The sequence below is a fragment of the Pelobates fuscus genome, chromosome 1, assembly GCF_036172605.1.
Source record: "Pelobates fuscus isolate aPelFus1 chromosome 1, aPelFus1.pri, whole genome shotgun sequence".
Taxonomy (NCBI): Eukaryota; Metazoa; Chordata; class Amphibia; order Anura; family Pelobatidae; genus Pelobates; species Pelobates fuscus.
The window spans coordinates 262,858,735-262,875,689 of NC_086317.1; the positions used below are offsets into that span (position 1 = coordinate 262,858,735).

The following is a 16,955-nucleotide window of genomic DNA, read 5'->3' on the forward strand; positions in this document are numbered from 1 at the left end:
TCTAACGTGTATTTACAATGTGTTACATCTCTGTATTATCGGTACCTTTATAGAAAGTGTATTTAAGCCTGATTTTTATTCTAGAGTTCAAATATAAGAGATTTAAAACATTCACAATATGTAATGTGATTCCAAGTGCCTTTTCAACATAACATTAATTCTAAAATTCAAATATAATTGTGATAAGAGTTTCCATAATATTTGATGAAAAGAAATTTGATCTAGGACTGGATTGCATTAATCTGTAAATGAGACAAGTGAGTTTTTATTTTTATTTTTATTAAGTTGTTCAGGTTTTGCAAGTTGAATGTAAAGGTCTGCTAAATTAGCTCCTCTTGCTTTCCTAGCTTAGTATCCAATTGGATAAGGTGCCCCCTCATGACGCATTTGAATGATTTCCAAAGAGTCTCATTAGAAACTTGACCATTGTCATTTGTCTTAAGAAGTTCTTTAGCTAGATGTTCTAAATGGGCTCTATTTTTTTTTGTCAGAAGGATAGGGTCATCTAGTTTCCATTGCGGTCTAAACTTAAATTGAGAATTTTTATCTATTAAAAAACATTAATAGTAGCGTGATCTTACCAGACAATAGATCCAATTTCAGAACCTATCTTTTGGATGTTGAGTTCCTTATAGAGCATAACATAAACAAAGATTAGACGGAATATCTTACATATAAATAACAGTAGAAATTCAGGTGGTGTGAGTATCGTTCCTATAACAGGATAAAAAACAAAGGGAACAAATAATAGTGCAGTATCGTTGGTACTGACAGGGGCAATTGTATTATTCCCAATAGGATCCCAATAAATTTGCACTCACAAACAAGGAGCCAATCAATATCCGGCTCAGATCATCAGCTTTGTGGGGTATCAGAGGTCCCACTCCCTCCTTTGTGTGTGCAGAGTCTTCCTTTGGTTGCAATCACAGGCATGCAGTAGTGGTAATTAAAGTGCTTTATTCCATAAAGTGCACAAATATAATAAAAATAAATAAAAACCTTACAGTCTGTACTGGTTAGTCTTGGATAAAGTAGCAATGCGCGTTTCGCCTCTCTGGGAGGCTTCCTCAGTTGCTGGTTTAGTGTCTTAGGGGTTGTCGTTCTTTTAAATCCGTTTCTTAACTCGTGAGGTGTATTACTTCCGGGTCGCGTCTATTCCTTACGCATTTCCGGTTTGCGTTCCACCGTTGGAACGCATAGAGGAGATGGTCGCAGACTTCCTATGTGTCTGTCTGCTGGAACGCATCCTTGCGTTCCACTCCGCCATCGATTCCCATTCTGAATAGTACTTACAATGTTCGTTTAAGTTCTTTATATAGTCCCAATATTATTGAACTCCAAATATTTCTCGAATGAAAAATAGAAGAAGAGGGGAGACAAAGAATAGGTAGGGGTAGTCAGGGATCGAAATGCATTACTTTTTTGCAGTTATATTCACCATTACCTGATACCATAATTTTATACTTATGTATCCAGTGAATATATACAGTATCTTAAAGTGCTTCCAAATGTGTACCATTTCATACCTATATATTTTTTCTTTATGTACCAATGTGAAAAGGGCTTACCGGTATTTCTTAGATATTGCCAAGAATACTCCAATTGGTAAAAATAAATGGTAGTATAAACATGATTATAAATACGAAGTGGGTAAGCTAGTAACCGGATATTTGTATATCTCAGTTTTAATAGACAATTGAAATCAAAAAAGGTATAAAATGGCAATGTTAAAAATGCATACAATACAATGCATACAATATATAATAAAACGACCCTACACGATAACAGACCATCTGACGTGTCACACGAAGGGCATCATATATATTCTTAAGTGCCCTTGTAACTTATTATATGTAGGGAGAACAATTCGACCCCTCAAAATTAGGATAGCGGAACACATAAGGAATATTAGAAATGGAATGGAGACCCATAGTGTTCCGCTACATTTTAAACAAGCACACAACCAAAACCCAGAGAGCCTGTTTTTTTGTGCTATTAAAGAAGTAAAGAAAGATTGGAGAGGAGGGGACTATATAAAACAATTAGGAAAAGAAGAAATGAAATTTATTTATAATTTTAAAACATTAGTCCCCCACGGCCTCAACCTAGATTTTGAAGTTTGCCATTTTAGATGAAATCTTTTAAAGCCCATTTTTTTATATATACACCTTTTTTATATACACCTTTTTTATACGGTTACATTCTGTACATAGCACGACATTGATACACCTTCTTTTTACTGTAAATTATTGGTGAAATACTGTTTGCTAACTATGAGTATCTACATATCACCATATTTATCCTTGTCCGGAGAAAGTATCCTACTGCAAGTTTATGCACTTAATATTGTACATATGGGATGTCCTAGCGATTTTATGATGATTGACACTCCCACACAGCACATATTGTATGCATTTTTAACATTGCCATTTTATACCTTTTTTGATTTCAATTGTCTATTAAAACTGAGATATACAAATATCCGGTTACTAGCTTACCCACTTCGTATTTATAATCATGTTTATACTGCCATTTATTTTTACCAATTGGAGTATTCTTGGCAATATCTAAGAAATACCGGTAAGCCCTTTTCACATTGGTACATAAAGAAAAAATATATAGGTATGAAATGGTACACATTTGGAAGCACTTTAAGATACTGTATATATTCACTGGATACATAAGTATAAAATTATGGTATCAGGTAATGGTGAATATAACTGCAAAAAAGTAATGCATTTCGATCCCTGACTACCCCTACCTATTCTTTGTCTCCCCTCTTCTTCTATTTTTCATTCGAGAAATATTTGGAGTTCAATAATATTGGGACTATATAAAGAACTTAAACGAACATTGTAAGTACTATTCAGAATGGGAATCGATGGCGGAGTGGAACGCAAGGATGCGTTCCAGCAGACAGACACATAGGAAGTCTGCGACCATCTCCTCTATGCGTTCCAACGGTGGAACGCAAACCGGAAATGCGTAAGGAATAGACGCGACCCGGAAGTAATACACCTCACGAGTTAAGAAACGGATTTAAAAGAACGACAACCCCTAAGACACTAAACCAGCAACTGAGGAAGCCTCCCAGAGAGGCGAAACGCGCATTGCTACTTTATCCAAGACTAACCAGTACAGACTGTAAGGTTTTTATTTATTTTTATTATATTTGTGCACTTTATGGAATAAAGCACTTTAATTACCACTACTGCATGCCTGTGATTTCAACCAAAGGAAGACTCTGCACACACAAAGGAGGGAGTGGGACCTCTGATACCCCACAAAGCTGATGATCTGAGCCGGATATTGATTGGCTCCTTGTTTGTGAGTGCAAATTTATTGGGATCCTATTGGGAATAATACAATTGCCCCTGTCAGTACCAACGATACTGCACTATTATTTGTTCCCTTTGTTTTTTATCCTGTTATAGGAACGATACTCACACCACCTGAATTTCTACTGTTATTTATATGTAAGATATTCCGTCTAATCTTTGTTTATGTTATGTACTATTGGTGAAGGCTGAGGGGACCACACCCAGACGTTAGAGTATCTTACACACACACTTATCTCTCATTGAACACTTGCAAACCTTTATCTTCTTATAGAGCATTAAATTGGAAAAAAAAAGTATAAATAGATTATAAGATCCTCCTTAAATCTATATAATCTAAAAGTGACATCAAGTCAAACGTGTTGAAGTGTTTCTTAAATTTGTAAATTATTAATGATCAAGTGTCAAATTGTCCTAAATTGAGTATTTAAGATTTGGAGAATGCATTATCAATACAATTGATACAGTATCATATGTGGTAATTTGTCCATAAGACAGTGTAAAGAAAGCATGTCAAACTCACGGACATCTTTGCGGCCCAGCGCGCCGCGAGTACATGCTTACTGTTAAAGCAGAGTAGGCACCTGCTCTTCCCACATTGCAGGTGCCTACTCTGCTAAAATTTACCTGGTCAGGAGGAGAGGTCCCCGGAAGAGTTCAGTCTTTCTGCTCCTCACTGCTCATTCGCGTGCGCTGTCTGTAGTGATGCCGGGTGCACACGGCATCACTAAACTATGTGCCCGAGGGAGCAGTAAGTCTGTGCTCTAGGTAGAAGAGGCCACACACCAGCTCCCAAAGGTAGGGAGCAATAAATAAAATTAATTGTGAGTGTGCACAAGAATGTGTAAGTGTGTTTGTGTGTCTGTCAGTGAGTGTGTGTGTCTGTCAGTGACTGTGTGTGTGTGTGTGTGTGTCTGTCAGTGAGTATGTGTTTGTCTGTGTCTGTCAGTATCTGTGTGTGTCTGTCTGTCTGTGTCAGTGAGTGTGTGTGTGTTGGTCAGTGTTGCGATGGCCATGGCTGGACAGTGGAGGATCTGAAGGGGCATGTAACGCACATCATATTCCGATGTGACGTTGACGTGCTCCACCTTCACAGGGTTTCAAGAAGTAGCGTGAGGATCTGCTTTGGCACAGGGAGCGAACAGCGCCATTTGGGGTATACCAGAGGCCGGACTCCGGAGTCGCATACTGGCAGCGACAATGTGAGTGGAATCTGCTGTTGGCTAGAGGGGGGTGCTGGGATTTAGTAGAGGGGGGTGCTGGGATTTAGTAGAGGGGAGGGAACTGGGATTTAGTAGAGGGGGATGCTGTTACTTTTTTTTTATTTTTATAGCGTACTTTTCAAAATAAACCTACGTTTCTATGAAAATTCTATTATTATTTTTTTGCGGCCCATATAAACTTAAACCTAGTTTATTTGGCCTATGCCAGACTTTGAGTTTGACATGCTTGGTGTGAAGCAATCTTTAGATAAATGTAAAGTACTACGTTTTAATCTATAAGAGAAATTCCTAAGGACTCTTCCATATAGTCTAAAAAGTGAATGTTTTCATAACAATGTATCATAATTTATAAGTGATATGATCCTATAAGTGAATAGTGCATAATAAAGGAAACTTTAATTAAGAAGATAGGAAAGATTATGGGAAGTGAGGGGAGGATGGACTATAATTGCCTAATCCAGCATTCCTATACTTTTCAGTCTGGGGATATCTTCCAAAGGATCTTTAACAATAAAGTTTTTCACATTGTGCCAAATTAACAATTTAGTGGGAAATCCCCATCTGTAATTTATATTCTTTGATCTGAGCTGTGATGTTAAATCTTTAAAATGTCTTCTTTCCGTTTTAGTGGCTAAGAAAAGGTCTGGAAATACCAATATCCCTTCAAATATTTTGTCTCTTAGATGTGGATTAAGTCTCAATTGTTTCAGAAATAAATCTTTTACGGACGAGTTTAGAAACCTTATTATTACGTCTCTAGGAATGCCTATTTATAGGGCTATAAATTCTGTTGCATCTTTCTAGAGGGAATAAAATCAACTGGTGTGTGTCAACATATTGAGCAATAAATTCAGTGACATATCCAGATAAATCATCATTTTTTTATATCCTCCGATATACCTTTAAGTCTTACATTATTTTGACGAGACCTATCTTCTAACTGTGTTAATTTGTTATCCATCTCATTTAACGGATCTTAAGACTATATTCTGTGTCTGAAGATGAGTAACCTTTAAGCATGTTTTTTCAAGTTCGCTATTTTGCCCTATCAGTTTAGAATTAAGGATGGACATCTCTTTAATTACTTCCGCTAAATTGTGTTTTAAATCTTTTCATAAAGATCATCCATCATCTTTGTACGGCTTAGGTTCGTTATTAAATACCAGTTGTAAAGAGGTATATAAATGCAGGCGCGTGCATTGTGTGTTTCTTCAAGTGTCGTATGCAGTTCTGCTCTCTGCCCATTAATGAGTACTAGAAATTAATTGGTCCTCGCGGCTCCCCGTATGGTTCCTTGTGATCCCTGTATGTGAAATTGTGGCAGACCACTGCCTCTGGATTGTTATTGTAGACTATTTTGTCTGTTTGTTTGCCAGTCCCCGGTTGTTTGTGTGTTCCCTGGTTGCATTCCCTAAAAGACGAACAAACTACCGAATGGCGGACCACCCAGCGGGGAAGTGTGCTGCTCATTGACCTTTTTGACCGTATTTACAACGTGGTTAACCGCAGCCACTTCCAACTCCCGAACGGTCGGCTGGGTGGTCGACGTTCGTATGAACGAACACATGGCGGCGGCCATCTTGGACAGACGAACGCCCAGTGGTGTTCATCGACAATTACATGGAACTCATTTCGGACACTATTTCCCACGAACACCGCTGAAATCACCAACCATCCATCTCTTCGTTCCAGTTCATACGAACGCCATGCCATTCGGTATATTGACAATCCACAAACGGAACTGTCCTAGATAGCTAAACCCATGTTGCTTATGCTTTTTGCCAAATGCACAATGAACATACTTTCAGCTCCATGGCGATTTGACTGTATGTATGGGATCTGAGCGCTGTTCGGTTATATTGAGCGCTCAGATCCAAGCTATCTGTGGATATGTCGAACGTGGGGGTTCCGTCCGGTGAAATAAGAATTATGTATTTTTATGTGTTATGTGTTACTGTTATTGCAAAATGTGGGGATATTCTCTATACCTGGAGATAATTGAGTTACTTCATGGCTCTTAACCCAATTATCTCCAGGATAGAGAGGAGGAGTTGCACTGTTTGTGTGGGAGTGTTTTTATTCTGTAAATGCATATGATACTGGATACTGTAAAAATGTCTCAGTCTTCCACAAGGTCCCTTGCTGGAAGACCTGCATAAAAGGCTGACATGTGGCCACCATTAAACAGATCCTGCTTGATCCTCAACACAGAGCCTCGTCTCGTGCTTGGGAGGATAATTTGTATGATTCCTGTTTGGCACTTAGGAGTGTTCGGTAGCTGACTTCGCATTCGGGGAAAAGAACAACCTTGGCGGCGTTAACCCATTCCTATAGCCGGGGTGCTGTTACAGAAATGTTTTAATGTGTGTAACTATATGTGCTGTTGGTATCTCCCAGGGTGGGAGATGGCTATCTGTAAGCCAGCCCCCTCCTGCCCGGGACTAAGGGAAGTGTATCAAACTGAATGGAGACCCCCTGCAGTGGTCAGTGCATAAAAGGTGTGTTTCAATAAAGATTGTCAGAGTTGTACCTCCAGAACTAGGTGTTGCCAATTACTGGGGGGGGGGGGTAGAGAAAGGGTTAATCCTTGGCCAGTTTGTCGCAGCTGGTGGAAGATGCAGTGGGGAAAGTCCTTGTAAGGACTGAGAGCTATTTGTTTATTTCAAACAGCTGTATGTCTGTATATTTTAACAAACCTGATTTTCAAAGGGGGTAAAATAGTTTAAATTACAACTGTACATCTCAAGCTCAGTAAATTTGGCCTAAAATTAGAAATTCCATGGTTAATCCTCAGCAACTGGTGTAGTTAATACCTTAGTCTGTAAGACTAGAAGAAAGCAGGTTAATCCCTTGAAAAAGGGTAATAACACTTATTTGAAACATTATATGCATAGGGAGCAAAACGTAAAGTAAAACATCAGATTTGCAAATAAATTAAAGGATATTCCAAAAATGTATGCAAATTTACACACTTTAATACTTTACAGAAATATTGTGGGGGGGGGGGCAAATGTTTTGGATATTATGTAGAATATTTATATTTTACTATTTCAGACATGCTCAGAAAGACAGTTTTTGTCATATTGGGTGTGACAAAAATGAAAGAAACGCCATGTTTATGGATATCCAGGGTCTCTGTAAAGAATGTAAAAATAATGCCTGTAAATAGGAATTATGCCAGTATTCAGTATGTACAGTTACGTCAAGTGTCTGTTCTATTCTTCATTTTACAGGTTAGTATATAAAGCCTGCAATTAATCTCTAGAGTGTACGTCATTCCTTCTTTCCCTGGTGGCCACAATATAGAGTGTGGATATCTTTTGCGGTCTTCATTTGGAGATGGAGAAAGACAGGGAAATTACTTTCTCTGCTGAATGAAAAAACAGCACTAGAGCAAAGTGAAAAGAAAATGTTTCTGATTTAAATTTTGTTTTGCATTGCAAAAAGAATGTTAGCATGAGTGTACATATTCGTAGGGAAGGAGTGAAAATCTCTACTTCCATGCAAGTGAATGATAATTTTAAAGGGGCACTATAGTCACCAGAACAACTACATCTCATTGTAGTTTTTCTATAGAGTATAGACCAGTAATGGCGAACCTGTGGCACTCGTGCCACAGATGGCACTCGTGCCACAGGTGGTACGCCGGGCCCTCTCTGTGGGCATGTGGCCATAGGTTGCCGGGGGAGGGGGCCGCTGGATGTTGGCACCAATGCAGAGTTGGCACCTGCCTGCCCAAAACGTCAGGCGCCTACTCTGCTCCCGTGTCGGGAGGACCCGGAAGCAGGGGGAGGGATCTGAGAAGTAGCTATCCTGTCCTCCCACGAGCAATCTGTGTGGAGCGTTGCCGCGCGTTACCATGGCAACGCTCTACACAGCATTACACGGGAGAGCTGCTTCGCAAACATACACTTACCACCACCGGACCACCAGGGATGGCTGTGTCCCCCTCTTTCACCAAAGGTAGGAAAAAGAGAGGGGGGATACAGATTTAATATACTTCTTTACCACCCCGCTCCCCCCCAGACACACACACAGCACCCCTACGCCCCACACACAGCACCCCTATGCCCCACACACAGCACTCCTACCACACACATATACACAGCACCCCTACACCCCCACATACACAGCACCCCTGCACCTCCACATATACAGCACCCCTACACCCCCACACACACACAGCACCCCTACCCCCACACAGACAGCACCCCTACCACACACACAGACAGCCCTACCCCCACACACAGCACCCCTACCCCCCCACTCCCCACATACACAGCACCCCTACACCCCCACACACAAAGCACCCACTGGTATACATACTTCGGGCGCAGGGGTCGCGGCTGCAACCGGGCCTCCAGGGGGCCTGGCCGCCCTGCGACCCGGGATGCACGCCAGTATGGCCACATTTTGCCAGCCTCTTCTCCTGGGGGGCCCAGGATCTGGCCACCTCAGGGCCCCCCGAAGGCTGGCAGTGGCATCACTTTGAGGGCGGCCGGTCCTGTGTGGCACACCTGTTCCCGATAAGTGGCTGATATATCCCTATATAAACCCCGCCTTGGTTGTTACACATTGTCAGATCGTTTTGTTCCTGTTTGGTATTCCTGCTGTTCATCTGACTCCTGGTTTTTGATCCTCTGCTCGTCTTCCGTTTATGCCTGTTTGCCGCCTGTTCTGACTATTGAGTCCGTCCCTGACTACGCTTTTGGTTATTCCTTACCTGTACGTCGTTTCTGGAAGCATTGGTTATTATCAGCCCCAGTGCACTGTTTCACTGCTTTGGAGAGTTGTGCCTTGAGTCCCCTTGGCTTGTGTCAAATTGCAAAGGGTGCTTTAACTCTGCGTGTCGAACTCACACTCAAGGTAAGATCATTACAGTAGCGAAGTTCAAGTCCGATTTATGGGCTGTTTCTAGGGTCCTAATGGTATGCAGGAGTTGGTTAACCTTTTCGTCCCTTAATCTTTTGTGTGTTGAGGCTATTTTGATAATTATGCCTCTGGTCGTGCTTTTATGTGCTTCCCATATGATCGGGTATGATGAATCCGGGTATGTGTTAAGGGAAAAGTACTGATTCGAGCGTGGTTTTAACTTGGGATTGAACCTCTGGGATGTTCAGAAGTGAGTCATTTAATTTCCACTGTGCCCTCGGGGGGTGTAGTGATGGGATTGTGATGGCCATAGACAGAGGCGCATGGTCAGACCAAGTGATTGGTTCATATGTGCATGAGGTGATTATGTTTAAGAATTTGTGAGGGAGAAAGAACATGTCAATCCTCGAGTAGGAGCATGATGAGTGTGAGTAAAAGGAATAGTACCTTGTTGAGGGGTGAAGAGTCCTCCAACAATCCTATCCAGGCAGAAAAAACACATATTTTACAAAACACATGATATTCCTACAATTGTTACATACCCTGATAGCCCTGCGCTGGGTGACCAACATATCCAAAAATCGCTCAGATCAGTTCAGGAATTTCCTGGAAGTCTTATTTTCCAGAGAATCAGGCTGTGTGGCCGGTCTACTTCGGGGATTCGAAGTACAGTTTGAAATACCAAACGTAACCGTTCATGGATAAAGTCAGTGTATGTCCCTTGCTCGTGAGTTTATTCTTACCGAACGCCGTTCGACTACTTTTCGAATAGCCGAACTTCCATGGAAGGTAAGAGTTTAGCGGTGTTCGCGCCGTCATGTGTCCGATTTGAGTTCCATGACCAAACACCGTTCATTGTACTCGCAGACTTAAGATGGCGTTCAGGAGTTCGAAGTGCCATTTCGAAAGTTCAATTTGTTCCTGTTATACGTCCCAACAGGCACAAATAGTGTTTTCACCAGTGATTAACACAGGGTTCATAGTCACAGAGTGAGAGGCTGGCAAGTATGTCCCTCTAGGAACCTGCGACGAGGTCCAGTTCGTCACATAGTCCAACCAGGGATCCAGTATGTGCTTGCTTTGCTAGCTTAAGGCAGGTTCCCTCCAGCTAAGCGTCTATCGTCGCAGCCCGTATTGTCCACGGCGTCCGTTCTTCTTTTCTTCAAGGTAGTGTACCACCTTTGTCTTTGTGGCTGTTGGGTCCCCTTTTGTGAAGGATCCGGAGAGTACCAACCCACAACACGGGTTTCAGTCAGTTCCTGAGCCCGGAGGAAACGTGCCACATCTTGGTGAGTGGGGATGACCTGTGTCGTGCCCCCTGATTCTGAGGTTTTTCCTACGCCCCCGGTTGTCATCATCTAAGGAGCGTTGGAGGTGAGAGAAGTATGTTGCGCAGGATTCTACTTTAGATGTGAGGGATTGTACTTGGGCCTGTAGGGTCTCCCTGTCATCCTCCAAGTCCTGGACACGAAGGCCTACCTGGCGGATGTTGGAGCCCAGGCTGTCCAGTTTGTGCTGAAAGGAAGCCACAAGTTTTCCCAGCAAAGCTGCTAAGTCTGATCTTGATGGCAGCTGCCGGAGTATATCTTTTATATCCAGATCTGTTGAGCGCATGGAGCTCTGTGACATTGCGGGGCCCGGCGGGTTTTATTCAGAGTCTAATGTCGCCAGCGCCATATTGGAATCGGCGAGGTCCGGCATGCGGTCAGCATAATCCTTGAAGAGCATGGTGAGAGAGTTTGTTTTTCGTGCTGGGTCTTCCCTGAGCCTGTGTGGGAGTTTTGGGGGCGTTTGGGGTTGAAAAGTTCTTGCCCCAAAGACACTGAACTGAGCTGCTCCGGCCGAGAATAGAACCTTCCATTTACTGTTCACTCTCAAACAGAATAGGCGCGGGAATGTCTGTACTTGCGAGGCACCTTTTAGTACACTTGCGAGTATGTCTCCACTTGCAAGTGTATGTAAAGTGAGTGTATGTAAAGCGGGGTATGCCTGTATATACAATTACATATTCCATATCTGCAGATGGAATAAAATAATAATATATTTATTGGTAATTTGCCAAGTTTAACATATCAAGTTATTATCCAGGGATATTGGCCTATCTGAATTTATGGATAGTTAATATTTAATCATAAAGTATCTGCAGTTTAAAACTTAGTTAGAAATATTATTTTGGTTACTGGATGGCAATAAATAGTTAAGTTGACTATTTGTGTGAGAAACTTTTGTATTTTGAGTTGCAATGTTTAAGTATTTAGCCTGTGAGAATTTTAGCCAGCAGTGAGTGAGTTGATTCTTTGTGTGATTCTAGCAAACTGTCAGCATCTAAGGGTTAGCGACTTTAAGCTGCAAGTTCTGTGTTCCGTTCTGTGTAAAGGAATTCTAAAGCTGAAAGATTCCTTTAGCTTTGTTGAAATAACTGTTAATTAAATTCTAGAGGAATTATTTGCAGTTTTGCATGTAACTCCTTTAGAAATGTATTCAACTTCATGTTGCTGGATATTATTGCTAATAAGATATTGATTATTCATATGTATTAAAACTTGTTCTAAAACTTGCCAAGTGTTCTGATCTACCGGTGAATAATTTCTATGAAGACTAACCAGCTGACAATCTTTAAGTGGTTTAGAAATTATTTTTAATTCTGGTTATTTGTTGCAATATTTTTTATACCTTTTGTTATACCTAAATATTCACTGATATTGTCATGCATGTTACATATTATTATTATTATTATTATTATTAATTATTTGTCACAATAAATTATATTTTTATAATCAGTTGTAATTATTGTGTGAAATACGAATCCTTTAATAAACATACTCCACGGTCTATAAGAGTTACAATAGTTGACAATGAGACTGGTAAATCCCCCAGAAAGGGGTATAGAAACCAGACTCATAGGAAATAACTCAAGGTAAATACAATATAAGGTAAAACAACGTTATCAGAAAAAATACATAAAATATATACAAACAAAGTGTTCTGAAAAGAGTGTGTGTAGTGTATAAAACACGATGGTTAAATGGCTATGTAGGTTTTGTTCTAAATGTATGTAGTGAGCTCCATCACCCTGGCAGGGGAGTAAAGATAAGAAAAAAGTATCAAGTTGTTTCCAACGTGTCCTCACAACAGTTGTAGATATACTCAGGAAAAGCCCTGTCTATCATAAACAAAGAGGACAGAGAAAACGCAAACAGAAAATATATAAATAAATACAGTAGTGTTCTAAATGTAATGAGTGAACTCAAACAGTCACATATGACATAAGCATTGGAAACAGAACAAAGTAGCAAGCTGCTTCTAGTATTGCTCCCAGTAATTGTAGATATATACAGGGAAACCCCTGTTTTATATAGGCAGAGAGGACAGCAAAAAAGCAGACAAAAAAGTAGGTCCATGGGAGGAGGTGCTGTAGGTAAAAGTCTGATAAGATAATATATATCACACAGAATGTGGTATAGATAGGGGAGACACTAGAAAAGAGACTAATCCTTATAGAAGTTAAAGGATAGTCTATATAGATCTAAGAGATTGTAACACTACCAGTCATCAGACCGTCGGTGAAGTAAGTGTATAGCTGAAACTGACAGCTGTCAGGAATAGGGCTAAGTAAGGGACACACAATATGACAATAAATGGATAGAAATTCCAAAGCTAATCTAGTGCTGACACCAAATCACCCCTGCTGCTTCTAGGCAGCCCCCCTCTAGAATGCTAAAGTCCTAAAGTAACCTAGATTGTAAAGGAGTCAGACCGTCACCATCGTGATATCAAATTAAAAGCAAATTAACAGCAGCCCGACGCACGTTTTGGCAGTAACTCCGCCTTTGTCAAGAGCTGGAGCCACTCACAAACCCACCTTTATTGGTAGATCACATCCGCCCAGAACGGGGACGGGCCAATCAACTGGCTCATTCGCTTCGATGGGTGGGATAGCGATCGAAAAAAGTAGAGATTTCGAAATTCACTTGTGTGCTTGCGTGAAGCAGTGTGATTGCCAAGAAAGAAAAAGCTTGTTGCTATACTGCCTTAAAGTAACATGTGAGTATACCCAGAAGGAGAGGGAGTCTATTAAGTTGTGCATGCGCATATAGTTCAGTAGGCTAGTTAAAGAGCCACATTGTACGGTACAGTAAATGTTAAGGTGTCAGTAGCAGTGTCAAATGTGGTAGATCATAGGGTAATAGTATTGAAATTAACATATTCAGATAATCAGGTGTGGACAGTCTGGAATGGTATAGATGTCAGAAGGCATTACAGTTCCTACCTAAATGTATGTAAAAATGTATTCAGACCCCACTTCTGTTATTTAATTGGTCATTACAGGACTTGGATACATCAGCTCTTGTAGTATTAATTATTCAATTATTAGTTACTAGAGTAGCTACCCATATGAGCTCCATGTAAATTCATGCAAACAATAATTGAGTCCCTTTCATACATCAAGAAAGGAATCGACTTCCACTGTTATATTACCCATGATAAATTGGAAAGGGGGTTAGAGGTTATGAGTCTTTGTACACTAAATGAGAGTTGTTTTTACTATTTGTAAGTCATGTTATGATTTGTCTTATTCACTTACAGGTTCTACACTCCTCTTCTATAAAGAGCGTTTTATACAAATTGTCTAGTAAGTATGTTGAAATGGTAAGGTTCTTTAAAGTCATATCATACTTATCATTCCTCAACCAATTCTTGTTTTCTTCCTGTCTTCCAATCCGTTCTTCTTTTCTTCCTTTCTTTTCTATTCCTTAAAATACATAAGAGAAAGTAACTTGACAAACATTGACAAAGGCAAGTAAAATCATAGAATACTTACCTCTGCTACAATGCTTTCTGTCTTCCACTGCTTATTGTGCAAGATCAGAATCATAGGGGAAGGAAAAAGTCTTCCAGGCTACTATAGATGGAGCCAGTTAGGAAGAAGATTCTGCACCATAAACAAGGCATAGTTATAATTAGAACTATTTATATAGCTTGTCAGCAGAGCTGTGCAACAGAAAACAAGACAAACATTTAATCCTAATAGCATGTATGACATAGGAGAACATAAGGTGAAGAGGGCTCTACCCAAACAAGCTTACAATATAAAGAGATGAGGGGCAAATATTCAAAGATAAGTAAGAAAATCAATCAATTTGAAGGTACCCGAGGATGGGAGGGGCTTTCCAGTTTGCAAACAGAGGTTTTCAATAATCAAGGTGGGAAACAACAAAAGCATGGACAATGGCGAAATATATTTTTTAAGATGAAAGCAACAGTATTTGGTGATAGGTTTCATGGGAGAGGTAAAGGAAAGGTCAGAGTCAAAGAGCATACCAACAGGTTATGATCGCTCTGCAGCTTTAGAAGCATGAAAGAAGAAGGGAATGGAAGTTAAAGGTACAGTGATGTGAGATTTAAAAAAGAAAAAGAAAAATTACACCCTTGTGATCACCATGTCTGGGGGTGTTTGAGAGTTGGAGGCCGCCATACGACAGGAAGGCAGGGGTAGCACATTGTATCTGCTGAGGTAGATGATTGTTAAATTGCTAAGTAATGATGATATTTGGCATGGAACAAGCCTGTAAATAATCTGTTGAATTGCCAGAGATAAGAAAAGCAGAAGAATATAATATACATTTAAAATTCATCATTTTAAGTATATGGGCCAACATAAAGAGAGAACGTGATGTAAAATGTTAAGTCAAATATTTTAATACTAGTGACTACAATTCAGTCAATGTTTTGTCTAACAAGGATCCAAGGGAGCACAGAGTTAAAAACCAAAAAACAACAACAAATGGCTAGGCCTAGGATGCAAAAAGAGTCAGTTGTGGGGACAATTAACCCCTCAAGGACCAAACTTCGGGAATAAAAGGGAATCATGACCTGTCACACATGTAATGTGTCCTTAAGGGGTTAAAAATAAAAAAGAAAGGATATGTACACACGATGAGCTGCTTGAACAGTGATTTTGGTGTATAACACATACTGTCTTCCATGAATTTGAAGGATTGTAAATGAAAATAATAGGACATTCAGTAAATAATGAGCGATAAAAAATGTATCTCAAGTGAAATCTAATGGAGGGAAAGAATTATCCTGTATAAATGTAATGGGGGACTACAACAACTAGCTAGCCTAAGTGATCATGTATGACTAAATACTAACCACCAAGTCAGATCCATTTCCTTCCCATCTAATTGCTGTGTCCTCCTAAATTCCCATTGCTTAAGGCTCTCCGGTACCCTGGGTCCTGTAACTATCCCACTACAAGTGGGATATTTGCAGGGGGAGTTCACATGCTCAGTGTGAAAACATTCTACAACTTTATGATTTAGTTGCTAATAAATGAACACTAAGATGCAGATGGTATCTATTATTATGTTTAAAACCATTTGGGATTATAAAACAATGGGTTTTATATTAATAAACTAGAAATATTTTGTGCTAGTTTTGAACCAGAAACATTTTGACGACTAATCCCCATGATAGTTGCAGAGACACAAACTTTATTTACATTTCCTTATTCTAACTATATAATCATTTGGTAATTAATAATGTGCATATTTATATCTTTCAGGCGAGATGTTCTTTAGACAGATGGATATCTCAGTTAAGAGTGGAAATCATTCCAGTATATGCTCTTCAACAATGTTCAAATGATTGTTTGTATGTTACCAATGTTATATTTATTATCCTTTGTTATCTGTTTAAAAGCAAGACAATGTTACTTCATGTTAATAAAATGCATTTAATTTATTTTTGGTTTTAGTTTCATTGTACCCGTGCACTAACAAGAGTATACAATACAAAATATATTTTTTAATAAATCAATCAATTATACCAACAGGCTTCAGCCAACATGTTGGATTCTCCTATGAGAGTAAAGGCTAAGTCTGTTTACTGAATAGTAATTCTTCCATTGAAGTCTATGAGAAAATTAATCAATATTTTACATTTTTTGCCAATCAATTTTTATTGAGGTAAGTGCACACAAGTAATGTTTTCCATGAGTGATAACAGGTACAGTAGGCTGGTTTGACAGGCTTTTCTGTTCCTGGGAGACAAAGGGACGGTCTCTTTTCCCGCGCCTTGGCTCATGGGATAAAGACCCCCCATTTTCCTGGGTGGGAGACCCCCTCGCCTGAGTGGTGAGCTTTCCATATTTGGGAGATGAAGGAACAGCGTCCCCCAATCATAGAGGATCCTGGGACAACCCTTGTTTATGTGCGTTGGGGGCCCCTTGCATGGGGCAATGCATAAAAGCCGTGTGTGGCAATAAAATTGTGTTGTACCTCCAGAACTGTCTGTCATCCAGTTACTGGGGGTAGGGAAAGGGGTCTCTTGATATTCTGAAACGGTTCCTCAATGGCTGAAGATGGGGAATTAGCAGAGGTAAGCAGCCGAGTTACCCGGGATCCGCTACAACTGCAGGATCGCACTTCCCAGCCAAACGGAACCAGCGTTCGTGAGCTAAACAGACCTTAAAGAGGCAAACACTGCAGGATTTGCTGGAAGCCAGAGGGCAATCAGC

General features: G+C 40.2%; 1 protein-coding gene across 1 annotated transcript in view; it reads left to right on the forward strand.

Moving 5' to 3' along the window:
* Positions 1–16,108, forward strand: part of TEX14 (testis expressed 14, intercellular bridge forming factor) — a 318,249-nt gene extending 302,141 nt beyond the window's left edge. Inside the window, exons 27-28 of the mRNA XM_063425432.1 lie at positions 14,021–14,066; positions 16,002–16,108. Of these exons, the coding sequence (XP_063281502.1) occupies positions 14,021–14,042 (22 nt within the window). The 3' untranslated portion in view covers positions 14,043–14,066; positions 16,002–16,108. The remainder of the gene's footprint in view (positions 1–14,020; positions 14,067–16,001) is intronic.
* Positions 16,109–16,955: the final 847 nt, after the last annotated feature.